Source organism: Aaosphaeria arxii (assembly GCF_010015735.1).
Source record: "Aaosphaeria arxii CBS 175.79 unplaced genomic scaffold BU24scaffold_4, whole genome shotgun sequence".
NCBI lineage: Eukaryota > Fungi > Ascomycota > Dothideomycetes > Pleosporales > Aaosphaeria > Aaosphaeria arxii.
Window position 1 is genome coordinate 3,722,843 of NW_022983477.1, and position 25,175 is coordinate 3,748,017.

Sequence of the window (25,175 nt, forward strand, 5' to 3'; positions counted from 1 at the left end):
GGTTGCTCGCCCTCAACCACCAGAACATTGTCGTAAGTGTCACCATCTCGTTTCCCCGCCCTTCAACACTTCACAACTCTTCCCCAAGCTTGCATGAAGCTGCCGTCTGGTGCACAGCATCCAGCCCTCTTACACCGAATCCCCGCGCTGGTTCTTGTTGTGTCCTTTCGCGTCTCTTCTTTGTGCCATAGCTCTTCCTGTTGTCTGTTCGCCTGTGCGCTCGACTGGCCTGTCACTCAATACCTCAACGCGCGCCTATCCTCATGAAGGAGCGAGTGCGACGCACTATGCGCAGCACAGCTATACAAAGGCTGTCGCATCTCTCTCCCGAGCGGCGACAGGCCTGTCTTACAGCGATGGACCAGCGGCACATCCAGCGATTCCGGATTCCCCCGCTCCATGCCTCGTTACGTTCCTCAGAACGGGACTTGGTAGCCCTGTATTCCCATGCTAACTTTGCCCTGCCCTAGACCTTTGCGCGATCCATCGATCGGTGCTTGAGTGTCACTGCTGTACTTGACCTAGATCCCGCTTGATCTTGCACTGGACGCGCTGCTGTCTCATTTCCTAAGCGTTTGCGCAATCAACCCTGAACCCTACACTTCTCTGCTTCTGCTTCTCCCGCACCACCTGGGCCTATTCATCTGGACTATCAAGGCTGTGTTGCAGCTACACATACAACGACACCGTTCGTCCAGCTTTGTGTTGCGCAGGTCGTCGTAGTAGCCGTTGACCAAGGATCATACCCTTCCACACGGACGTACAACCCCTCTCTTAATAAGTTTCGATCAATTTTCGATCGCACAAGCAAGATCTGTTGAAAATGGCCGATACTGCTGTTTCGAGCTTGGGCGCTCATACCGATTCACTCCACGCCACGAATAAAAGAAAGCGCGACGCACGGGATTCAGGAAACGCCCGCGCAGCTCCTCCTGCCCCCAACTCTACTATATCCGCCGACGATCAAGCGACCGCCTCCTTTCTCCAGGCCCACAACGCGTCAACCAACGACGGCGACATGCAGCAACAGTTCGATCTTCACCAGAATGGGGGTGCAGGCGCATCAAGTGTAGGAGACACGGCCGCCGCCGCTCTGGCTTACCACCAAATGACAGTACCCCAAGCCACCGAGCTCTCATTCCAACCACAAGCTTCTTCCGGAGACTCGTCATCTTTCAACTTGGGCGACCATCAAAGCCAAAGTACCTCCATGCAGGATTATACCCTCGAGGCGCTTAAAGCCGCAACTCAATCATCACGATCTGGCCAAGCCGCCACGAACGAGTCACCTCCAAGCACGAGCGGACATAAGCCGCCTGTTGGCTCTGAGGAATGGCACAAAGTACGCAGGGATAACCATAAAGAAGGTTTGTTCTTCATGTTTTCTTTTCATGATCATGGCTCGCTAACGCAACTTTAGTTGAACGCCGTCGCCGTGAGACGATCAACGAAGGCATCAACGAACTTGCCAAGATCGTACCCGGCTGTGAAAAGAACAAAGGTTCCATTCTACAGCGTGCAGTGCAGTTCATCACACAATTGAAAGAAAACGAACAGCAGAACATTGAGAAATGGACACTCGAGAAGCTATTGACCGAACAAGCCATCACTGAACTGAGCGCTAGCTGCGACAAGTTCAAGGCTGAGATGCAGCGCGCTTGGGATGAATGTCACATCTACAAGCGCACATGCGAGAACGCCGGATTAGTACCGGATGAGATTAAAGAGAGGGAAAACAATGCCGAACAGAACGGTCAGAGCTAAGCAACTATGCATCAACGCCTCGGGCGGTGGTACTCTGATTGAAATCGATAAGGCGTAGAATTTTTATCCAGGTGGTCGACTTCTACCTATACCACGAGGAGTTCTTTTCTCTCAAGACGCAATTTCTATACAAGACGGACGTGGATGTTTGCTTGTTGCACGACCTTCGGAACCGACTGACGCGATCTCACCTCTTTTTCCTTGATACTCTTTGATGTCTGTTTGCTGTTTTCCGGGCGTTTAGTCCAGCAGTGTTAGCACTCGCTCGGCAGGTATTGATGTGGTTTCTTTATTCACGATGTCTTTTCCAGTCACTGGATTGGAGAACAACTATGGTCAGTCGCGCAATGGGCAAGTAGCCTTTGCAGGGATTCGCGAGACGACTTGGGAGTATACACATGCTCTTCCAGGACTTTTCAGTGCACATATTCAGTAGGGTTAAGAAGCTCAGTGTGACGATTTAACCAAGTGTAATGACAATTTCCTTCTACTACACACGCAATGAATTCAAAAGTATAGAACATATAACATCTCCTTGAACATATTGGTGATTACGGTGGCCAGGGTCGGAGAGTCCTGAGTAGCTCAGGCTAGGGACCCTCCATGGACTTTCTCAGTTCAAAGAGAGGAAACACTAAGGTACCATATTGCACTGTTCACCCTTCGAGCGGGTATGGCTGATACATGGTCTTAGGAGCATGGTCAAAGCTCCTGCACGAGCCATTTCACTCTTGGCATCAACCACACCTCGTTCGATATGCCCCTCCATGCGCTGCCTTCATTCACAGGCACACGATACTCTCTATCTTTCTTGACCTAGCGACATGGAGCGATAGTGAGCTACCCTTACCGAATATGGTGAACTCACTGCATTTCCTCCATACACTCGTCGCCACGGGCGAATTACGATATCAACGATGAGCAACATACCTGAGGCCCCATTGGTACCGCCAGTGGTAGACGAAGCCGAACTAATAGGACTGGGCACGTCCGATCCTCCTATTATTGAAGCAGAGCCGTCACAGGTCCTCGATCCTCCCCTCGATACCGCCGAACAGCAAGGCCTCCTCTTCGATAGAAACATTCCACAATCCGCTGGGCGAAATGACCCCGGTATATCTGGACCAAACCGGCCAGGGCTGCAGCGAGGGAATTCAGTGCCCACACCAGCGCCGCTACATCTACCTCCTCCTGTTCCCCCAGGCTCGTTGGGAGGCAATCAGACCGCCGATCCTCTCTCAATCACCCAGCTGCAAGGCCTTGCAAAAGACTTGACAAAGGTCGAACTTGCGCCGTACGCTTTCACATACGATGATGCTTCTTGCCTGGAGGAAGAGATTGAGGAATGGTTTTCGTACAGTGTGGAAGAACAGGCTATGCTACTCAAGGCCCAGACAGCATTCACGAATGAGTGGAACATGTATCGCAGGACTGCAGACGGCTTGGGGAATAAGGACTGGAGCCAAGCGGAGGAGAATCAGGAAATTTTCATGAGGTCCCTTTTGACTTCAATAAGACAGTCGGATCCCGTGACGCGGCTCAGGAAGCTCGAGGCATTGGTGTACATTCTGCTCGGTTGTTGGCATGAAAGTGCGGGTCTCGGTCCAGCCTCAAGCGCCGAATCGACAGAAAAGAGTCCTGATAGAAGTCCAAAGGCAGTTTACGGAAAATCGGCGCGTCAAATTCGATTGCTAAGAAGTAATGTCCGTTTGTTGATCGAATGTGGCGGGTTGCCGATTCTTGTTAAGACGATGAAATCTGCCTGTCTCAGAGCCTGTGGGGTCGATGTCGATCCTACTGCTCCTCGAGATGGAAAAGAGGCAGAACGCCGGGAAGTTTGGTGCTCGATGACTGCCATCTATGTGGTGCTAGAAGTTGCACGCATCGAAGAGAAGGAAAACCAGGATCTTTCCATCCGAAGTGCGCTTCTAGCATTAAATCCCGGCATCTTCATCATACTGGCAGAGATTGTTGCAAAGATGCGGTGGGACGATTCGATCAATCTTTCGTTGCCAAAAATATGCCTGTTGTTATGGAAGACCGCCCTCGTCTCATTTGGCGGTCTGTCCGAAGTAGAAAAAGCTAAGGAAACCTTCAACAAGGATCTCGATCTTGAGTCTGAAGACGCTCGAGGACAACCGATCATTACCGCATCGCCATTGGACTACCACGCGTTTCGCCAGGAAATAAGCTCAAAATATCCGGCATATAATCCTCCGCCTCCCCTGTTTCCACTTGAACCCGAAAACAACTCAATCCTACCACCACTCAAAAACCACCCCAATCGAGCTGCCGGAAACCACGTCTTTGGTTCTGGATTGGGTGATATGAATGGTAACAACACTTCTATCTTCCATCAGCCGGTCCATATTGCCACTCCTGCGCCATCTCCCCCTCCGTCTCCAGCTGGACCGGGCGGAAAGGGAGGAAAGAAGCAGAACTACCAGACGAACCAGATGTTCCCTTTCCTTTACCCACCATTGGATGAATCGAGCAACAAGCTCGGCGGAAAAGGCTCTACCGATCTTCAAGACTTGCTTGTCGGGCGCAAGTGGGAGGGTGCAGATATTCCTACATCTATTCTGGAAGCAGCAGAACTATTTTCTAAGCGAATGCGAGCCACTCGTGCGATGAAGCAGCTATGGGAGGAGCGCGTCCAGTTCATGAAGTACGAACGTGGTTGGTCTGGCGCTGACGAAGACATTGATGTCGAGGCTTTATCCCTCGAGCCTAAGGCGGATGAGCAGAAACCGGTCCATCCATCAGGAAGCACCGAAGAGAGGCTGGATCTAGTGGAGGAGTGCTATGTACGTTCTCGAAATACATTGTATGATCATTAACTAACAAGTAAATAGCGGGCGGCTCTGCCCCATCTCCAGTCTTTGGTCATCGTGCTCATCAAAGCAATTCTCACGCACGTAACTACTCTAGTCACGCAAAGCAATGGACCAAACGGTTTACAAAGTGGATTCCATTTCCAAGACCACCAAAATGGTCCATCTCATATGAACGGAATCAATGGGCACGACAACGTCACGACGAATGAGGAGCTGGATGCAATGCGCACCCAGGAAATCCTCGACAAAGCCGTCTCCGGCATTCTGATACTGATGTTGAAATGGTTCAAAGTGTCTCGTAAGTAGCCACGCGCGTATTCAAGTATCCATCAACTAACATGGCATGATAGATATCCTCAAATTCGAATACATTACACAGCTTCTTGTAGATTCCAGCTATGTCCCCCTGATCTTGAAGCTCCTCCAACTCCAAGAGGTCGACAAGGCGGTTGCTTTCAAGTGCGAGCAGGAGGAATTAAAGTACGTCTGCTCCATGTCTCACTCACTATCACCATACCTCTTTTGCTAACATAACGACCCCCTAGCTTCTTCTACTTCTGCCGCACCCACTCCCGCGCTGGTATCGAAGAGAACATACCCTCGCAACAACAGCAACAATCATCGCCCGGAGACCCCGACACAACCACACAAGACCACGAACCAGAAGCCGACTCCGACTCAGACGACGCAGCACCACCCCCCATCCGCACCACACGCCGCAACTCGAACCCGGACCCGCAACAACACCCCTCCCCCGACCAAATGCCCCTTCCCCCAGGCATATACCCCCCCCTCCAACAAGCCCCGGAGGTCGACGAACTCGGCTTCCCAACCACCCAATTCCCGACCACCCCCATAACCACCTACTCCTTCCGCGCCTTCTTCACCACGATAAACTACCTACGCATCATGCAAAAAGTCTGCAAAAACAAAGCCCACCGCAACCTGATGCTGGTATCCTACAAGTCGTCCCAATTCCTCCGGAAATCCCTCAAAGTCCCCGAACCCTCCCTCCGCCTCTACACCCTCAAGCTCTTCAAAAACCAGGTCCCCTACTGCGGCCGCAAGTGGCGCCAGACGAACATGCGCGTCATCACCGCCGTCTACCTCACCTGCCGCCCGGAGCTCCGCGACGACTGGCTGGCCGGCAGCGACGTCGACGCCGAGGTCGACGAGAGCGTGCCGCTTGAGCAGGCGCTCCGCGCGCTGACGCACTGGTTTAATCTGAGGAGGTACCCCGAGGGTATGGGTGCGCGGATGGGGGTGCTGGAGGACGAGCAGGATTTCTTCAGGAGGGAGCTCGAGAAGATGGATTGGAGTGATTTGGAGTTTCTGGAGGCGGCGGCCGCGGCGGAGGCGGCGGAGGCGGGATCGAGTTCTGGGGGAGGGGGCGTGTGGGATGCGCAGCAGTTGGATGGGTGGTCGTAAACGTACATCTTAGACATTAGACCTTGCCTTGATTGAGAGAGTTAGCTGAATACCAAAGTCGTGTTTTGTGTTTTCTACGTTTTTTTTTTCCCATCGATGTACGTGGATCTAACGATGCATTTCCCCAAACCCAAGGAAAAGGGTAAAACGTGGTTACCAGCAGCTCACACGCGAGCGATCAAGCAATGACCAAGCCAGACTACGCAAAACAAAGAAAATCAACGGACGGGCCGGACCGCTCGCTTCACTTCCCCTCCGTTCACGCATGGAGGCTAACTAAGTGATGGTGGACCAAGGAATATACCACTTCATAGTTGCTGTCGTTTCTCTATACTCACGGAGATTGCAGTCAACGAGAAAAGAGAGGAGAGATGGGGGAGGCGCGAGGAGGTTTTGGTTATGTAGATATGACTTCTTGACGTTGTGATTATGTATCTGGTTCGAATTGTACTAAGCATTTGGGAAATGTGAAGAGAGGTCGGTTCTGTTCATGATTTCCCAATATCAAGGCATCTACCCTCACGACATCACAAGGCCAAACATCTTAACTCGCCATTCCTCATCCTTGACGTATTCAAAGCAAACATCACAAGACCAGAGCACAAAAAGCACATTCATGTAATCATGGTTGATTGATGATTATTACAGCTAATGATGAGGACGACGACAGTCGATGGGGAGATTTCTCTATGACTTAGCATCCGCAGCCCTGCCTTACAAAATTCCAGCCAGGCGCGATCCCCATCCCATCCATCGCAGCCCTGCCTTACAAAAGTCCGGCCAGGCGCGATCCCCATCCTATCCATCGAAGTCCTCATTACTGAGTTCCTAAGGACACTTTCCATTCATCCACACGTACCATCTATGGATAAAACCTGTCCCTGTTTGTGTGTGTGAAGTGCACGCAAGTTACAACACCGAACAATGAGAAAAAAGAAAGGAAGAGAGAGAAAAAAAACAGAATCAAACAAATAAACAGGATGTCTACAGAGAACTCGTCAACGCCCGTAGTATGACATTGCTCATCGATCCCCACTCTCGCCACTTCCCGAGATGGTGAGAAGGGGAGATGCGAGCTTTTTTGTGCATCGCTAACTGTGTGTGCCCATGGCCGTGGCTCCGTTTCTTTTCGGGGGCGGCCTAGATTCGCGCCATCAATAACAATCGTAAATTTCGTACTCTCGACATGCCGAGGGAAGAGGAGAGACACATGTCGTCATATCTCCGAATTTTTTGTGCGCAGAATGAATAACCCTGGTGATGATGACGATGGACGCCGTACAAGAATGGGAAGAAAGTCAAATATGTAATGGTGAAAGGCAACAGAGCAGGTAACTAGGAAACATCGAAATTGAAACAACAAAAGAGAGGAAAGATCGAATGTCGAAAGGAAAAGGCTAAGTATGTGGTATAGAACATGCTCCAATCCGTGTAAAGGCAGTGATGGAACTAAAACAACCGACGCCGTCCGGTCATATTCCATGGATGCTGTAGAACAGAGGGAAAACCGAAACAGGTGATATAATACGCGTACGAATGGACCCGGTTGTGGAAATGTGGTATATATGTACTAAGAATCGTTCACAATCTGAACGCTGGAAGTGGGAAGGGCTTTGTCCGAAATCGAGGCGACGCTGTGTGGAGATTCGCCGATGGTGCTAAGATTGTCCGGGGGCATGGTGGTGCTTTGAGGAGACTGGGACTCGCTGGTGAGGACGGGAACGTCGTCAGTTACGGAGCTGATGGAACTGAGCTGGGGGGTCGTGGATGAAACACTGTCCACACGGTCGAAGCGATGGAGTTTCTTCTCGATCTAGATGCGAATTAGCATGGTAGTATAAGCGATGAGCTACTGATTCAACCCACCTGGACAACTTGCTTCCCTGAGATGACTTTCTTGGCTTCCTCCATCTCGGGCCTTAGGATGGCGACAAATTCATGCCAATCTTCTTCGCACAGAGTCTCGAGGATTTTTTCTGCTGATTGTTAGTCGAGAATACTTGTCGGGAAGGGATCATGGAATCTTACGGATCACGTAATTGCCGTAATTATCTCTGATGAGCGATTTCAGGTTGCATTCACCACGCTCATTCTTGGCTGTGACTCGGAGCGAGATAGCCCGACGTTGAGCATCAGTTCCGCACACGAGACAGCGCTCGACAACGTTGCTAGCGAATTTATGCTTCGAATAAAGAAGGATGTCGTTGGTAACCAGATCAATGAACACCTGGCTGTCTTCACCTGTTCCGTGCTCGATGACATGTTGGGCAACGTAGTTTCCATACTGGTCGGTGATGAGCTTTGAACCTTCGGCACGCAACTCGACCAGGATGAATCGGCGTGCAGGCTCCGGCACGAATTCGAGCATGCGCTGAATGACCCGGCATCCATAACCATTGACCGAAAGCGTCCCGACTTGTCCTTTGAATGCTTCGACAATGAACTTGATATGCTCAAAGGGGACCCTTTCGATGGCTTTTTGCACGACATGGTTGCCGTTCTGGTCTTTGACGCAGGCAAGAACATCCTTTTCCAGTTCCTTCACAAGCAAGGCTTGTTGGTCTGTGAGGATGTGCTCAAGGGCCTTCTGTACAACACGGCAGCCATACATTTGCATGGAGAGATGGTAAACATGCCCCTTCATGCGATTTGCAAGGATGCGCTTTTGAGTCTGGTCGCCGTGCTCAAAGAACTTCTGGATCACGTAGTTGCCAAAGACATCCTGCATAAGCTGCAGGGAGTCGCCTTGAAGCTCCCGGAAAACACGGTCCTTCTCATCGCTATTGGCGACTTCGAGTTTGGACTGGATGAACCTTGAGCCATGCTGGTCGCCGCTGAACTCAACGACGTGGTCGTAGATATCCTTCAAATCGTACTTGCGAGTGCCGCTCTTGCTACTCTGGCGATAGTCCCACAGACACTTGCTCATCAAAGACTCCCCAGTCTGCTGCTGCTGCTGCTGCTGCTGCTGGTGATGATGATGCTCCCGCGGAGCCTTGGGCGGCTCCATCACAGCTACCATCTGAGGCATCATTGACATCTGAATGTTGGGTCCCATGGGATGCAACGGAAAGCCATTCTGAAGTGCGACTGCGTAGCCATAGGATTGGCGGCTTTGTGGGGGGAGCAAAGGGTGGAAGCCTTGCTGTGGGTAAGGATTGGGTGCGAAGTTGCGCCGCTCCTGTTGCTGCTGGAATCCCGCCAATTTGCTATTTACAAGGGCAAAGTTGTTTCCAGTCGAGAGCACCTGCTCACCGCGGGAAGGGTAGAGATGATCGAAAGCGGGTGGGGTGCCACTGTGAGAATAGAATGGGCTTTGCTTTGCAGCTGTTCCGTTGGGGGCGCTACGACTGTCGAAGCGGAAAGCACCATATTGTGCAGTAGTAGCATCATTGATGCCATTTGGAAAGCCTTCCGGTACGAAATTGTTGACACCCACGAATCCATTTTCATCCTGTTTCATGTCGGCAAAATTGTCGCGTGAGTAGGCCAAGTCATTGCCAGGCCGACCGAGCCCAGGGCCATTCACACTGATGGAGGCCCTGTGCGATCCAGGAGTTTCGTGCTCTTGCTCCAGGCTAAGGCGACCGAGTAATTGTAGACCATCGCTCTGGATTGACCCGCTTCGCTCTTGGTAGGCGCGACCATTGGCGTGAGAGAAGGAGGAATGTTGCCGGTTACCATGAGCGTATCTGCTAAAATTATCGCCAGATTGGGAAAGCTGTGTGGGGTCACCGTGGCGGGATGGTGGAAGGCTGCCACTTCTCGAAGGCGTCGAACTGGTGGTGCCGTAGAAGTCCGTTACACTTCGCCTATCATCGTTAGGAGAATGCACCGATGCGTTGTCCCAGGACCCATTGGAAGTGGAAGGCTCAGGACGCTGAGAAGTTGGCTCTGAGAATGCAAAGTTGGAAAAGCTGCTGGAGATCGAAGGATCAACAGTGCGTGTAGAGGTGAAGTTTCCGGTCGTGGGGTCGAGAGCTGGTTTTGACACTGTTGTTATGGGACCTATGACAGATCTGGGAAGAAAGAAGGCGGACGAGGGGTCGGTGTATTGCTGACCAGGCTGCGCGTGGGCAATCGACCTCTTCCGCGCTGGCGACACGCCGGAGCTTCGAGCATGTGGCTTACTCGCAGCTGTGCTGTCCCGCCATGGAGAGCGGGTGGTCCAACTCTCAGACTCGGAAGAAGGGACGAGCGAGCCTGACCCTGTCTTGCCTTCAAGAGCATTCGAAGATGCAGTTGCCCCTAGATATGTACTATTCTCTGCCGGCTGGTGAGCGGAACGTGCCTGTATTGACGTATGCGTGCCAAACGTACCACGCGGTCGGGTGTTGTCTCGGGCGCCTTGGGCGAAGCCGGAGCCTATTGTGGTGCTGTTGCCCCAGATGCTAGGATGACCCCAGCCCAGTGTGGAATGAGACTGTCGTTCGCTTTCGACGCCATTGAGCTGTACTCCGCCGGAGTATTCACGAGCGCGACCCTGTTTGGAGACTGTCAGAAATTGTCTGGGAAGTGGCGGTGATGATGATGAGAATGCGGAGGAGGATGCGTGACCCACATTATTCGTCATAGCCATAGTGCGACCACCAACGCTAGATGTGGTATCCATTGTGTAGCAGCAAATGTCTATCTGTAAATCTTTATGTGTGTATTTGAGGATGTGGGCGCTGGGGAAGCGCAATGTGGGAGTAAATGTAGGGCGGCGGGGTTGCTTATTTCTGGGTTGGACAGCTCAACTAAATTCCAGGCGTCAGCATCCAAACAAATTCGGGAGTCGTGCAGGTAGCGCATCATTGGACCAAAGTTGGGGCGTACGTACCGAGTGGTTATGCTGCAAGAGTGACGAGGTATTAGAAAGTAAGAGGAGGATACAATTGTGGACGTGGGTGTGGATGTGGATGTAGGAGCAGACCGCAGGTGGTGGGTATGGTACAAGAGTGAGCGAAGGGAGTAGGCCGCCGAAGATGGCGGAAGGAAGGAGGGAGGGTTGATATGTGCAGGTTCACCGGCACACCCCTTGGAAGAATTTCGTGTAATGTTCGATGGACAGATCTATCCAGTGTGCATGCTAAGGTGGGAGAAGTGGTGTCGCGAGGCGGGGGAACGCATCAGTGGGTGCTGCAACACCTGGAGGCCAGCGGTCGAGCGAAGCAAGGGCGACAGACTGGGATCGATGCTGGAATGGGGAGATGCCCTAGATGCCCTTGAGAGAAGAGTGGAAGAGGAAGAGAGATGGAGGGGCGAGGAAGGGTGAATGACTGGTTATGAAGGAAGGGTAGGAGCTTTCCTGTCTGTGTTGCGTGGGTGTGCGCGAGTGTGTGCGCGTGGATGCGGATGCGAGAGAGAGTGCGCGCGCGGCGGAAGGGACGGCGCTCGAATGCGCAGCGACGATGGAAGCGGTTAAGAGCGACCAGCGGTAGGATAGAAGAGTGAACGATGGAAGGAGAGGACAGGTAGTTGGTAGTCGGTAGTGTTGATTTTATGGTAGTGGGAGAGGTAGTGGAAGTGGTAGTGGGTGGTGACGATGCTGGTGAGGATGGTGATGATTGGGGCGGCGGCGGAGGCGTCGGCGGCGAAGAAGAAGATGGGGACGGGGAGAAGGCGGCGAGGGTATAGAATTGTAGATGGAAAGGAAGAGAGTGTACGGTAAATGGCGTAGTGTACACTGTATGCTATTTCTCGTATGTCGTGAAGTAATTGGGGAAGGGAAAGGAAGTAAGAGACAAAGTGTGGGAGCAAATGGATGCAAGATGAAGTAGTAGTGGTGGTAGTGTTGGTGGGTGAGCACTGAGTTCACAGTACACAGTAGTGAGGGAGTAGCGGGTGGGTAGTGCGGGAGGGTTAAATGTAGGTGAGGGCAGGGCAGGCAGGGCAGGCCGGGGGGTTCATATGTAGGCTGGACGGGGTGGACTTGATGGACTTGATGGACTGGACTGGGTGGACTTCGTACTGCCAGCCAGTCTACCGGTAGGCGAAAGCGTTGGGGCGAGAACCACTAGATGGCACTCAGTCGCATTCCTCCCCCAAAGGTCCAATCCGATAATGGCTCCCACGGTTCAATGCTAATACCAGTGACTATCCTGTCCGAGTCAGGAAAAAATGCAAAGAGATATACAGAACGATGAAGAGGACCAATTCAACGACTCCTCTGCTCCGAGGTAGTATCTCGAATTGAACCTGGTTACCAGGTATTGGCACTGCAGGTGAACAAGCAAACTGATGAACAGGGGGCTCAACGTTTATTGAAACGTCCCCTCCGAGCGTGGGTGGAGAATGGAAGAAGGAGGGAAAGTGAGAAAGAGGAAGAGAAAGATTGATGGAGAGATGACAGTGGAAGAGGTTATAGTGGTACTCGGTAGAGGCAGAGGTAGTCGAGAAGAATCATGGTAACCAAGTGTCGCTCAGTAGACTGAGTAGAGCATTGTGGACCAGGGCAAGGACAAGGGCAAGGGGCATCTCCGAAGGGTACATCATACGCATCCACACACATACACACTTGCTGTATAGCAGTAGCATACACATACACTGAACACAGTAGACAGTAGACGGAAGTAGGTACACAGAACACATCACTACCATCTACCCAATTAGTGGTAGTCACTCGTTGTAACAGAAAACGGGCAAGGCGAAGCAACCAGGCAAAGTTACGGAGAATTTGTTTGATTACCTTGGTGCCTTGGGTCTACCAAAACGTGGGCTAGTGAGAAAAGAGTAAAGGGAGGGGGGGGAAAGGATGGACTTTTTGAGTTCAGCAATACATCCAAACATCATGACGATATAGGCTGCAGTGGTCAGTAACCAGTCCAGTAGTCCGGTTCGAAATGTTGCATTTCAAAGAGTCACATTCAAAAGTTGAAGCCGAAGCAGCCGAACCCGAATGTGAATCACTCACTATTGATAAACTATCATTTGGGGATTATGGGATATGGGATATGGGATAAGGATCATGGGTTCAAGTTACAGTTTACCAGTGTGATATAGAACTGCAGTCTACGGTATAGCCAGCCCAGTATGGTATGGATAGAAGAAGAGGATCTACACGCTAAGGTTCCGCACTACAGAATTGTCCGCGTTCTCCCTTCACCGTCTTAACTCGTCTCCTCCTAGTGTCGCCCTTCTCCCGCACATCCACCCAGTCATCACATCCCATCGTCGCTCAATGGTGCCGTCTTAGCTCTCTTGTCCCCAGCCCTAATCTAAACAATCCCTCAATCCTCATTCACTAGACAGATTCTCGAATCTCTTGTCCTGTCCCGTTGCCGCAGGGTCCTGTGCCCTAACTCCCGACCCCTAATCATTCCTCCTTCCGTTAGTCTGCCTCTCTCTGATTAGCTACCTGTCCCAGAGCCATGAATTCTACGCCTTCTGCTCTTCTCCTTCTGGTCGTACGGAGTACATCAACGTAAAACTCTCTCGTTACCATAGTTAGCCATTCTCTTTTTGCAAACATCTTCAACATTCCCCCGTTCCTTTTTTTATCGTTGAGCGGGGCGATAATCGTCGGCTGGACCTGCGCCTGCGGACCACAGATTCGATGTCGGGTAAGAATAGTACCTATTCCAACAGTAAGTCATGACATTACGCTGATGCTCCCTTGCCCTGTTCCGTAACCGTTATGGGCTCCACCTCGCAGCGGAGAGACGCCTCCTGCCAATGCTCTCCGCCTCCAATCGTATCCACCACTCGTCTGCCAAGAAGGACAGGAGTCTGCCCTGGAGATCCGGCCGGGGTGTCGTGTTTCAAAGCGACAGACCTCGTCGATCTGGATGCCTCAAACTCAATTCATGAATAGAGCTGAGACATTCTCCTCTCCTCGCTTTGCATGCCCACCGCGCAGCTTCGCTCATCACCTAGATGCTCCCAAGTCGCAATTGCGTACCGTACGGTGCACCTGGATAGATGGTTACCGAATATTGATAACTGCTCTTTCCTGGGAGCGTTTCACAGCCCCATGCCGATTTCCGGCCCCGTCACTTGTCTGCTTCCAGCTCCTCTGCTCCGGTCCACTTCTTCACGATTCACCGCCCGTCTGCCCTTTCAAACACTGGGTAGATAGATATATTCCTGCGCACGAACCTCATAGATGAATACGGTCATGCGTAGGGTACTGCAACGGTTGCGGAGTATATGCTACCTCTTTTCGTGGCCTCATTCATCACCGCCTGGGCCCTATACCCGCTCACCAAACACTTTGCTCCGACTCGCGCCTTGTTTGGATCTTAATTGAAGGGGCTAAAGCCTAAGGGCCCCAGGAAGGGCAGCCAACCCCAACGCACCATGTGTGCATTCGAGAATCTCGTCATCTCGTCATCCTATCGATATCTGTCCCGAACAAACGCATTGTTGAGAGAATGCATTCATGTGGATCCACATCGTCTAGATCATGTGCATCCCCACTGCTCTGTACACGTACATACCTAAGTTGCGAGAGGCATCAGCGTCCCGGGGCATGAATTTGTTGAATGTGCTTTTCAATGTGGCGATGTCTCTGGTTGCCGTACCTTAGAGCACGCTGAAACCGCTGATTTGAGCCTTGAACATTGGGGAAAAGCAATGGTGCGAAATCCTCTGGGGAGCCCTGCCCTAGCTTGTCGATCACAGTTGCAGGCCCAGCGATTGATTGTCGCTTTTTTGGGTGTCGACTTTTGGTCAGCAGCACATTGACTGTGACTCCCTACCCAGGTAGATGATCGAAATAGTGATCCGGGCTACTGTTTCTAGTGAACCAAAGATTGGTTGACCTCCACTCTGTACTCAAGTTCCACTGCGTTGGTGCGCTTCTGAGCCGAAGGAGATGCTTTGAACAATCGCCGCCATTATTGGATTATTGGCCTCTGTCATACTGGGACGGGCACCTTCTGCCGTAGTGCAAAGCTTTTGGATTCCAAAATAACGCCTCCTGTTGCTAATTGGGAGAGCATACCGTTTCCGAATCTCGTCTTGGCAGAGGCTGACGTGAAGCCCAACACAAGCTTCAAACCACATCGCCAATATGCTCGCCTAGAGCGATGAATCAACAGAAGCTACGAGTCGAGTTGCATATCGGAGACGTGTGTCAGAATGTTTTCCTGCCTGTTAAGCATAATTCAAATCTTTCTTCAACGTTGTGGGAGTTGCTTCTAGAAGCGCGAGAGATATCTGGCACAAGAGAGGCTTGTCACAGATCTGAGATGCACAGTGGTCCAAGCAGTGCTTCGGATGCTCTTGTGCGGACTTGGCTCTGGGAAGAATAGCTTCCGGGCCTGCGTCGTCACAACGTGACCATCCTTGAATCCCGGGCGCTACAGAGCGAGTAAAAGCAAATATGCGAGCAACGGCGTAACAACGTCGAAACATCAAGGCCAATCGCGAATATTTTTCGACATTGAAACAGCTGACAGTGAGTACTGGAGTGAGGCCTCAAGGCAATTGTCCGTTGTTTACGTTTGTCAAGACATCATACTATGCACACCCAGGCTGCAAATTACGTGAATGGAGAATCGCGAATCCGTAGCGCTGGGCGCAGATCGTATACACACCCAGACTAAGCGACGGACTCGAGAGTCGAAACTCACTGTGCAAACACAAACGCAAGCGCTCAGGCGAGTCCGTAGATAGCACAGGAAGCAGGCGGCACAGTACACAGTACACGGCTTCGGGAGACCGGTCGCATTACTTGAGCATGCCTGAGCCCACATTATTTTTGAGCCTGAAGCATGATCGCAGGCGACTTCTCCACACAACCGCCTTGTCAGCTGTCAGCGCAAAGGGGCATCTGCTGGCGGAAGAACCAGAAGCCGACGTTGCTGCGACTGTTCGGTCGCACGTACACAGTTCGTCTCAAATCAAAGTAGCAACATTGATGTCATGACAGAATGCAAAACATTGCAGGTCTCGCGAGAGGGTAAGCTTAAAGCAGTGGGCAGGCCGCATTGTCGTTTATATCTGGGGGAGCGGCCTCGTCCAGGTCGATGCTCGCGTGCCAGCAGTGTCCAGACGACTCGAGGAGTCGAGACTCGAGATCTCGAGGGTGTGCCTAATTCGATGGCAATCCCCCGAGCGCAGTCTGGGCATACTCATAGCACCGCACCCTGCTCGGCTGCTCCCCTGTCCTCGCTCACAAACTGTTGCTATGAGCACGCGGTCATGGGCTGTTTTCCCTTGCCGTGACCCCTGTCGACACTTCATTTGCAGCGTTTGCACCTACTCGTAGGCCACACGACGGCTTCGTTGATCAGCACACACCGTCGTCGACCAAGTCGAATACGTATGGAGGCGAATTGCGCTTTTCTGCTTCTGTGGATTGCGCCACAACGGTAGCGACAGAGGATTTTGTGTCCAGGAGGTCAGCTTAACTAGTACCTAGGTCAGGTACTCAATAACCGCCTCACAGGGAGTAGAGTTGGTGTATGGATGCAGGTTGGTGTTTATAGAAAGACGAAGGATCACATTCCCTCTGACCCAGTTCCGCAGCAGAGTGCTCTCATTGGATTGAAGGGGTATTGGCGAAGAACGTATTGGGGAATGGTGCAAGCGCTTCAGAGGAAGGATGAGGTTAAAGTGTGAAGGGCCTTGAAGGGGTGAGAGCCTCGTCCTCCTCATCCTCATCTCCGACTGGTGCGCTAACGACGCGTTCATTCTAAATTCATTCTAACCGTTCATGGCCCGAGCTCCCCACCCAAAGTGCAAACCAAACCAAACCTGGCGATTGAACCTGATTGCTGCTATCCTTGATGAATACGACCGTTTCTCCTTGCTCGCCGTGTCGCTCCTCTTCTTCCCTTTTCCCTTCCTTTCTCCACCATCATTACCTCCATCGTCAACGCCTTGCGCGCTCTCGACCCTCAAACCCTCCTCACATTCATTCCTTTGCGACACCAGCTTCACTCATTCAGCTGTGCGTCTGCATCCATTCTTTCCGGCCATCTAAGACCTCACATCACATCACCGCACTCACTCCTTGCAAACCCGACCGACCGTGGCCATTGCCTATCCCTGATAAGGTGCGTCGCCTTCTCTCCTCGAGTACATTCCGCCAAGGCAGTTTGAAGTTCCAATTACCTCTACTGCTGCTGCTCCTCAATCTTCAACTTGCCATTATGCCGGAGATGATGATGCAATTCGTGAATCGGTCGCCAGTAGCTAATATGGAACCAGCTTATACGCTCCTTAATCGATTAATCTATAACGACCGCGCCAACTGTAACGCATCCATAAACACACTTGACCGACTGTAACATCCCCGAAAACCCCAACTATGAGTACTATCAACATCCTTGTTGTGCGCGGAACCGATGTCTCTGGAGGATCAGACTCGGTGATCTTCCCCTTGGTTGTCTCAATTGTGGTCTTGGTCACTATCGGGTTGCTTGCCATTGCAGCTCTCATGTTCCTCAGGTACATGCGCAACCAACAGAGGCAGGCAGAACTACCTTTGCACGAGAAACGACAGCCGAATGCTCGACGACTGACGATCACAACGTCGACTTACGGCAAACGCGAATCCCACCTTGTTATCCAGGAAAAGCAAGATCTTATGGCCAACTCATCCAGCCCTCCCGCAAGCCCCGTTCCCGAGATTCGAATTACCTTCCCCGACGAGGTGGATGATGCAGGTAAGCGACAGTCTGGAAGGGTTGTCGTTGTCCGCGTCGGAGACCACAGCGTCGGGTTGGAGCCTCTGCAGGAGGACCTTCCACCATACCAGCGGCACTCATCAGATCGATTTGACTCGCTTGATCTCGATCGCATGGGCGGACTGAAAGAGAAGTGCGACAAGGACTACTATTAAATTGTGTCAACCCGACACACAAAACGCCTTCTTCCTAACCGCCGCCATTGACCAGCTGCCCACCAAACCCCAGCACAATCTTTTGTATTATCTTCCACGCACACTACATAAGCCGCTTGGCTACGACCCGACTGTTTTGGTGACGACTCATTTGTGTTCAGTCATCCTTATCATATCTTCTCTACCCATTGTCGAATTGTCGACTGGTGGCTCTCGAAATATTCGCATGGGTATAGGCTCTGGCCTGTTGTACATTTCTGGAGATGATTGGTACCAGCACGTCGGACCAGTCCCCTGAGGTTATGTCCTCTTATATAGCTTCTATTTTCTAATGTATGATACGTCCTCAACTCCAACTGCAACTCTGCAGCAACGGATGCAATACAAGCCTTTTAAACAAGAAATTTGTTTCTATCGAACGTTATGACTGTTCTGATGTTGACTCGTACCTGTATTGCCCTCACATGACTATCGATCGCGAAGCAGGAAATTTTTCATTGCGCTACCATGCGCACAAACCTTTCCACTCTATACGCGTCATCGTCATCAATGGTTTGTTGATAAACAGATCTACTGGTCCTTTCGGACTGACCAAATGGAACTATTGGTCGATAGCCGCTACAAGTCCGAGGAGAAAATGCCTAAAGCAGAATTGCTATGGCGGAACGCCGGAGCGCCGGAGCGGCGAAACCTAAAACCGACTGCGATGGTAGAAGAGCACCTTGCTAGTAGCTCATTGTAACATCCATCTTATGCATCCTGGCTCGTAGATATTTCCAATGGATGGAGAAGAGCCTTTGCCCTCCTACGAAGGCCTAGCCGCGGCCTTCGCAAAGGCAAAAGCGCAGAAGGAGAAGGAGGAATCGCAAGGTCTCAAGCCAACAGTGGGGAATGCTGCGGCAGCCAACAAGCAAGGAGAAGTTCACTTCAAGGCTGCGCATGGCATTATAGTAGCTTTTTTCTCTTGGATACTGTGAGCCAAAGTCAACTTCAATAATCACTTCGCGCCAATGCTAACTCGATATCAGTCTACTCCATGTCCTAGGCATATACCTGTTCACAAGTGGCTTCCTCCTCACCCGCTTGGTCCTCGATCAGAAGTCGGAATGCGATGTTCCACCGATAGACTTGATATCTTACACTTCCGGCTCCTCCGAGTCAGGATGCTGGCATCCTAAGACATTCGACAAAGCAATTGTTATCCTCATAGACGCACTACGTTACGATTTCACAGTACCCTTCCGTCCTACCGCGGGCGAACAACCGCAACATTTCCATAATGCACTCCCCGTTCTTTACGACACAGCCGTCACGCAGCCCCAGAATGCGTTCCTGCTACCGTTCATTGCCGATCCACCAACAACCACATTGCAACGATTGAAGGGACTTACAACGGGAACACTTCCAACGTTCGTTGATGCAGGTTCAAACTTCGCAGGAAACGCAATCGACGAGGATAATCTGCTGGCGCAATTGCGCAATGCCAGCAAAAGAATCGTTCATCTAGGTGATGATACGTGGCATGCGCTTTTCCCTGACTACTTCGAGCCCAATCTTACACATGCGTATGATTCGTTCAATGTCTGGGACCTGCATACCGTCGATAATGGTGTTACTGAGCACATCTTCCCCCTCATGCAACCCTCCAATGCGAGCAAGTGGGACGTAATCATTGGCCACTACCTTGGAGTGGACCATGCAGGCCACCGTTACGGACCGGATCACCCTGCGATGACAGCAAAGTTAAACCAGATGGACGAAACGATTCGAAAGATGATAGCCAACATTGACGACGATACTCTGCTTGTTGTTATGGGTGATCATGGCATGGATTCGAAAGGCGACCATGGAGGGGAGTCTGATGATGAGATCCAGGCCGCACTTTGGATGTATTCCAAGAAAGGAGTCTTTGGTCGCAGCTCTCCGGCAAATAAGATCCCGCCGGCGACAGCAAAGGAAAGGCCGGTAGGACAGATCGACTTGGTTCCCACCCTTTCCCTCTTACTCGGTTTGCCAGTGCCTTTCAACAACCTTGGCACCCCAATTGAAGAGGCCTTCATTGGAGCTCAAGGAGAGGACTACGAAACTTTGGCCAATGTGAATCGGTTGGTGTCAGCACAGATTCAACGCTATCAGTTTGAATATGCTCTTGCACGTGGACAAGACGAAAGCACCAGGGCAAGCTCCTTGAAGCTATGGACCGTTGCCAATGATGGCTGGGACCTGTTGATGAGAAATGGGAGAGCTAGTCGTGATCATCAAAGATCGATCTACGAGAGTTTCAAAGCATATCAAAGCGAAACTCTCAGCATTTGCCGCGCTTTGTGGGCAAGATTTGATGTACCGAGAATGTTGAATGGAGTCACAATACTTGTCTTCACCCTGATCACACTTGGTATCTATTCTCGCGGCTTGGATGGAGACCGAACTGAGCTTACACCGGCTCTGCTGATTCGAGGCGCTGTTGGCACTTTGGTCGGTGCTGGTGCTGGTGTAGGTGTTACCTTCGCAGCTCCAGACCTTTCTCGTGACCACGTCGTGGTTTTCTCGACAGCCGTAGGCAGCCTCCTTGGGGTCGCTACCGCTTTCTGGTACATTAGGCGCCGACTTATACTCCCAATTCCGTCTTCGATTTGGTCATGGATCAGTATCATCTTCACACTTGCATTGTCAGCGGGTTTTGCTGCCAATTCCTTCACGATCTGGGAAGATGAGATCCTTCTCCATTTCCTCACGACCTTCGGTGTTCTGGCAACACTGTCGTCCATACGACAGAAAAACAACATTGATCGGGCGCTTGGATGCTATCACTCAATTCTCTTCATCGTCCTCACTAGGCTTGCTTCGATGTCACGTCTATGTCGAGAAGAACAAATGCCGTATTGCAAGTCCACATACTATGCATCCGCTACCTCTTCAACCTCAGCAACATGGCAATTGGCAATCCCATTCGCTGTAGCATTGTTGTTGCCAAGCTTCATTCGCTCTTACTACGAGAATACAGGCAACTTCCAAGGATCAGCTATCACCTGGTTAGACATCGCACTCCGCTTTGGGCTCCTCCTCAGTGCAGCATTTTGGACCTTAGATGCTGCCGACGATGGTGATTGGTATCCAGGCTACGGTGAGGTTCTTAAGACTACCAAAGTCATAATAGCACAAATCACGCTTGCAATTGCCGTAGCGTTTGGTTACTCAACCTTTACATGGGCAAAGCCTTTCCTCACTATTGAGACAAAAGCCCGTGAGGCTGTGAAACCTGGCGAGCAGATCGTCGCAGACGGCGGCTCATCCGCAATTACCATTTTGGGATACTCTAACGTCCACGGCTCCCGGTATGCCTTCCTCATCACTATGTGGTTCTTGGCAATCAGTCTCGTTCAAAAGCCCATGGGCGCCGGTGCAATCGCCGTCGCAACATGGCAGATTTTCTCCCTCCTCGAAATCATCGACACCAACAAACTCTCCGACTCCCCCATCGGGCCCATTGTCCTCGGACTTCTGGGTTCATTCCATTTCTTCAAGACAGGCCACCAAGCCACCATTGCCAGCGTTCAATGGGAATCCGCCTTCATCCCCCTCCGCACCATCAAATACCCCTGGACTCCCGTCCTGATCATCCTCAACAGCTTCGGCGCACAGATTCTCTGCGCGATTGCCGTGCCCGCCGTCGTGCTCTGGAAACAGCCTCCCAAGAAGCGCGGCCTCCTCGGCGACGTCGCAAAGGCCGTTGGTACACACCTCCTCTTCTACGCAGTCATCAACCTTGCCACCACCATGTGGGCAGGGCACCTGAGGAGACATCTGATGCTTTATCGCATCTTCAGCCCTCGCTTTATGGTTGGTGCGCTCGTGTTACTTGCCGTGGACTTCGTAGCAATATTCGTCGCCATTGTAGGTACGCGGATGAGCTTCATAAGCGTAGCCGAAGTTTTCGGATGGTAGATGGGCACTGTTCCTTTCGTGTCCTACCTCCTTCGTCCTCTCATCATTTATGTCATTGTATTATCCATGTAGATACATGACATCTAGTACCAAAAGTACCTGAATCTTGTCCTCAGTAGACCATCCAAAAAAAAGGGTTCAAAATCCCCCATCTACGCAGCATGTGTTACACCGTTGCATGCAAAGCGTAGGCGTATTCTAGATAGTAAGCCAGTATCGCCCTCGTCGATTCGCGACCTAAGCAGCTCGCTTTCATTATGCAGATTCCCTAATATGATTCCATCGTTCCATTACATGCTCATGCCATCTGTCCAGTACCAACGTGATCAACCTTCCATACAGGACTATTCGCCGTTTGTCGAACTCAACGCAATCACTCCTTCACCGCTCCATTTCCGAGCTTCTAACCCTCATAGCCGGTAATTTCACGAGATAATGGGCTATAAAGGCCCCATATCACCTCACTAACCCCCGATCTTTCTTCCACCACACTTCATTGCTTGATCGTACTTTCACGTCGACATAAAAGGTTGCTTTGCAGCTTGCGCTGGTTGAGACTTTCGATCTCTCCTTCACCACACCTTTTACTTCAACCCAGACTTTGATCTGAGCCAAAGGTCTCTGAGATTAAACAGGCCCTGCTCGTGAAGTGAGAGCGGTTCTCAGCGAGCAGAGTTTGGATCTATCTTTGTTCTTCTTCTCCTTCTCTTTCTTCCTTTTCTCATTATTCTCCCCCTCCTCTCCTCCTCCTCCTGCTTCTGCTTCTGCTTCTCATCCACCACACAATCTTATCTTACTTGCCAACCTCAAGCACCGAGACGCTGTGTCGACTGGCCCGCCGAAGCCCGCAATCACCTCGAAGCCTAACCTACCGAACGGTTGTTTAGTCTGCAGGTTCCCACGCCATCTGCATCAGCTCATTAAAACCAAATTTCCTTTGCCATCACCATACCATGGCAGGCGCTCCAAAGACAAAACCCAGCACTCACCGTACAGGTGAAGTGCGAGAAAACAAACACAACGTCGACAGTTTCACCACAGATGGCCTAGACACCATCGTCGATGAGTCCAAAACGCTTCTAGAAAACGAAGCGGATCTAAGAGCTCTCAGAGCTCGCTTTGAGCTCGCGATCGCAGAAAAGGTCGCCTGTGGGAATACCAAGGACGGGGTCAGTCTTAAGCTGACCCGGGAGGGGGGACAGCAGCGGGCACTGCTACTCATAAAGGGCGAGAGCCGTTTTGAAGAACGGCGATATGAGAAGATTTTGGCGGACTTGCAGGTCGCGCTGAGGGGCATTGCCTCTGCAGTCACTGGTAAGTGTATTGAGGGTTTTTCGCTTAGAGACGTTTCACTGACGATGGGAAGGCAAAGGAACTGATGCCGCGAAGGAGAAGCTCAAGGTAATAACTTTCGAATGTTTTCGTGAAAGGTTGAACGCTATTTTACCTCAATTGGACAAACGATTTGATGAAGCTATGGATGAGCTGAATGCGCTTAGTGCACGAGGAGCTGGAGTCGACGTCGATCTCTTGCTGAAGCACGAAGCCGATTTAATCACCAGCTTACTCGAACTTGAGCGCGGAGTCTCCAGCATTGTGAAAGGACATATCCAGAAACCCCACCTCGCAGATATTGTCCAAGAGGCATTTACGATAGTTACGGACGGAGCTTTGCAGCTCCGGTATCTTTTTCAAGATGACGAAGTGTTCGATCGGTTATTGACCCATATCGTTCTTCTTGCGAAGCCAAAATTGATTTTTAACACCTGTGTCAGAGCTGCCAGAAGTCTGGACGGATTCTCATCATTGAGAATCAGGCATCAGAAGACAGCAATGCCGCAAGGCTTGTCGCCCTTGGGGCAGAGCTCAAGAACCAACCCGGGTGCACCATCGACCTACGGTAGCACGATCCCAGATCATAACCGTGTCTTTTGGACTCTGAATAGTCCGAGACAAAGTCAACGAGAAACTTTAGTGTATGAAGAGCTCCCGGTGGGGTTAATCCAAAATATGAGGTCACTTGTTAAACCTTTCCTCGAGGAAAAGGACAGACATGCGGGAATCTTCCGTATATTCCCAGTGGCAAAGCAGAATGCGGTAAAACTCCTCGGTTACATTCTACAAGGACTCAATCCTCCACCTGAGGAAGAGGGCCATTACGACGCCGGCTTCGTCCTATGTCAAACCTCCCAGCAAGAGAAAAGCCTAGGGGACATGTATCAACACCTCTTCAAGAGATGCGGAGAACGCACAGGAAAAGGAAGAGAACTGTTCACAATGTTTTGGGTATCCATCCACAACAACGACCTTTTTACCATCCTGGATCGCTGTGGATACTCCTACGTTCAGACCATCATCCCCGGCCTGAAACAGTTCCTGAATACACACAAGGAACAGCGTCCATCCGTTTACAGACTTGTTCAGTTTTTGAGGACTGATAGCCTGAAGCCCTCGGAGTTGCTTTGTCAAGATTACGGCTTCCGTAATTGCAAAGCGATGCACCACTACATCGAGACAATGAAAGAGACATATACGGATGTCCTCAAATTTGCAGCACCGCCCGACCTGCACAAAGCAGCACAAATGCATCGGCTTTTGGACTTCATTCGGGAGAATGGGGTGAATGTGGAAGAAGGAAATGAACGGCTGTTCAAGACCTTCGGTTGAAGGCTTGGCCTACGATGTCAGTGATGGATGAATGAGATAGTAAACACTTTATGATTGGGAACGCAACTTCAATGGTGGCATACATATCGTCACCGACAATACTGCTCTCCTGCTCACGGAGGAGGTTCCTGGAATGATATCCAGATTTACCGAGATGGGGGTGGTATCACGGATATATCATTCACACTGCTGCCGTATACAGCAGTCTACGGAAGGTGCCCCTATGCACGTACTTAGAAATACCATTGATTTTCCTTCATACTTTCGATTCCACTACATTCTGACTCCCAATCTTACAAAACAAAACATGATATAACTTTTCATATCAAACACGAACACATACAACAACCTCCCCCCTCAACCTCCCAACATCATCCTCCAACCCTCAAATCTCCACAAAAACCCCCTCCTCACACTCCCTCCCTCAACCAAGCCAAACACCCCCTCCCAAATCTCCACCTCCTCACAAGAAAACCCACATAAAAACCCCATCGACCCACAACCCACATCCCCCCACGCCACAATCCAACCGCACCTCCCTCCACCTCCCTCCAACGAACGACATCCCCACGGTTTGAATTCCGCTTTGACGCTTCCCGCCTTTCTTACTTTGTTTTGCCGTGCCTGGAGTTAGACTATTTGGACAAGTGTACGTACGTACACGGCAATCTCCCAAACCAACAACATACCAGGCGCCCTCGACTTGTTTGAGCTGTCATGTGACGAACTGAATTGATATCTCTGTTCGAACCACATCACCA

At 51.1% G+C, this 25,175-nt stretch overlaps 6 protein-coding genes across 6 annotated transcripts; 5 read left to right on the plus strand and 1 right to left on the minus strand.

Moving 5' to 3' along the window:
- Positions 1–577: 577 nt before the first annotated feature.
- BU24DRAFT_204742 (uncharacterized protein) lies at positions 578–1,972 on the plus strand. The gene is made up of 2 exons (XM_033521863.1): positions 578–1,367; positions 1,421–1,972. Exons 1-2 carry the CDS (start codon positions 824–826, stop codon positions 1,762–1,764), a joined length of 888 nt encoding a protein of 295 aa, XP_033384898.1. The 5' UTR covers positions 578–823; the 3' UTR covers positions 1,765–1,972.
- Positions 1,973–2,533: 561 nt separating this feature from the next.
- Positions 2,534–6,068, plus strand: BU24DRAFT_492626 (N1221-domain-containing protein). The gene is made up of 4 exons (XM_033533905.1): positions 2,534–4,571; positions 4,620–4,899; positions 4,952–5,081; positions 5,147–6,068. The coding sequence occupies exons 1-4, from the start codon at positions 2,682–2,684 to the stop codon at positions 6,027–6,029; spliced, it is 3,183 nt and encodes a 1,060-aa protein (XP_033384899.1). The 5' UTR covers positions 2,534–2,681; the 3' UTR covers positions 6,030–6,068.
- Positions 6,069–7,236: 1,168 nt separating this feature from the next.
- Positions 7,237–10,895, minus strand: BU24DRAFT_204774 (ARM repeat-containing protein). The gene is made up of 6 exons (XM_033521864.1): positions 10,852–10,895; positions 10,591–10,768; positions 10,350–10,512; positions 8,058–10,295; positions 7,896–8,005; positions 7,237–7,842 (listed from the first exon to the last, which is right to left on the minus strand). Exons 2-6 carry the CDS (start codon positions 10,639–10,641, stop codon positions 7,600–7,602), a joined length of 2,805 nt encoding a protein of 934 aa, XP_033384900.1. The 5' UTR covers positions 10,642–10,768; positions 10,852–10,895; the 3' UTR covers positions 7,237–7,599.
- A 6,013-nt stretch (positions 10,896–16,908) lies between these two features.
- BU24DRAFT_422924 (uncharacterized protein) lies at positions 16,909–17,989 on the plus strand. The gene has a single exon (XM_033528109.1). The coding sequence runs from the start codon at positions 17,269–17,271 to the stop codon at positions 17,800–17,802; it is 534 nt and encodes a 177-aa protein (XP_033384901.1). The 5' UTR covers positions 16,909–17,268; the 3' UTR covers positions 17,803–17,989.
- A 564-nt stretch (positions 17,990–18,553) lies between these two features.
- On the plus strand, positions 18,554–22,032 carry BU24DRAFT_422925 (uncharacterized protein). The gene is made up of 2 exons (XM_033528110.1): positions 18,554–18,775; positions 18,831–22,032. Exons 1-2 carry the CDS (start codon positions 18,582–18,584, stop codon positions 21,745–21,747), a joined length of 3,111 nt encoding a protein of 1,036 aa, XP_033384902.1. The 5' UTR covers positions 18,554–18,581; the 3' UTR covers positions 21,748–22,032.
- Positions 22,033–22,700: 668 nt separating this feature from the next.
- On the plus strand, positions 22,701–24,737 carry BU24DRAFT_492630 (uncharacterized protein; the record flags this gene model as incomplete). The annotated part of the gene is made up of 2 exons (XM_033533906.1): positions 22,701–23,061; positions 23,114–24,737. The coding sequence occupies 2 exons, from the start codon at positions 22,701–22,703 to the stop codon at positions 24,412–24,414; spliced, it is 1,662 nt and encodes a 553-aa protein (XP_033384903.1). The 3' UTR covers positions 24,415–24,737.
- Positions 24,738–25,175: the final 438 nt, after the last annotated feature.

Excerpts from the sequence above, each read along its gene's own strand:
- BU24DRAFT_422925 (XM_033528110.1), top strand. The coding sequence starts at position 18,582 with ATGGATGGAGAAGAGCCTTTGCCCTCCTACGAAGGCCTAGCCGCGGCC. Across the intron at positions 18,776-18,830 it reads GCTTTTTTCTCTTGGATACT|TCTACTCCATGTCCTAGGCA; the intron begins GTGAGCCAAAGT and ends ACTCGATATCAG.
- BU24DRAFT_422924 (XM_033528109.1), top strand. The coding sequence starts at position 17,269 with ATGAGTACTATCAACATCCTTGTTGTGCGCGGAACCGATGTCTCTGGA.
- BU24DRAFT_492626 (XM_033533905.1), top strand. The coding sequence starts at position 2,682 with ATGAGCAACATACCTGAGGCCCCATTGGTACCGCCAGTGGTAGACGAA. Across the intron at positions 4,900-4,951 it reads GAAATGGTTCAAAGTGTCTC|ATATCCTCAAATTCGAATAC; the intron begins GTAAGTAGCCAC and ends ATGGCATGATAG. Across the intron at positions 5,082-5,146 it reads TGCGAGCAGGAGGAATTAAA|CTTCTTCTACTTCTGCCGCA; the intron begins GTACGTCTGCTC and ends ACGACCCCCTAG.
- BU24DRAFT_204774 (XM_033521864.1), bottom strand. The coding sequence starts at position 10,641 with ATGGATACCACATCTAGCGTTGGTGGTCGCACTATGGCTATGACGAAT. Across the intron at positions 10,513-10,590 it reads CTATGGCTATGACGAATAAT|GGTCGCGCTCGTGAATACTC; the intron begins GTGGGTCACGCA and ends GTCTCCAAACAG. Across the intron at positions 7,843-7,895 it reads CAGGGAAGCAAGTTGTCCAG|ATCGAGAAGAAACTCCATCG; the intron begins GTGGGTTGAATC and ends ATTCGCATCTAG.
- BU24DRAFT_204742 (XM_033521863.1), top strand. The coding sequence starts at position 824 with ATGGCCGATACTGCTGTTTCGAGCTTGGGCGCTCATACCGATTCACTC. Across the intron at positions 1,368-1,420 it reads CAGGGATAACCATAAAGAAG|TTGAACGCCGTCGCCGTGAG; the intron begins GTTTGTTCTTCA and ends ACGCAACTTTAG.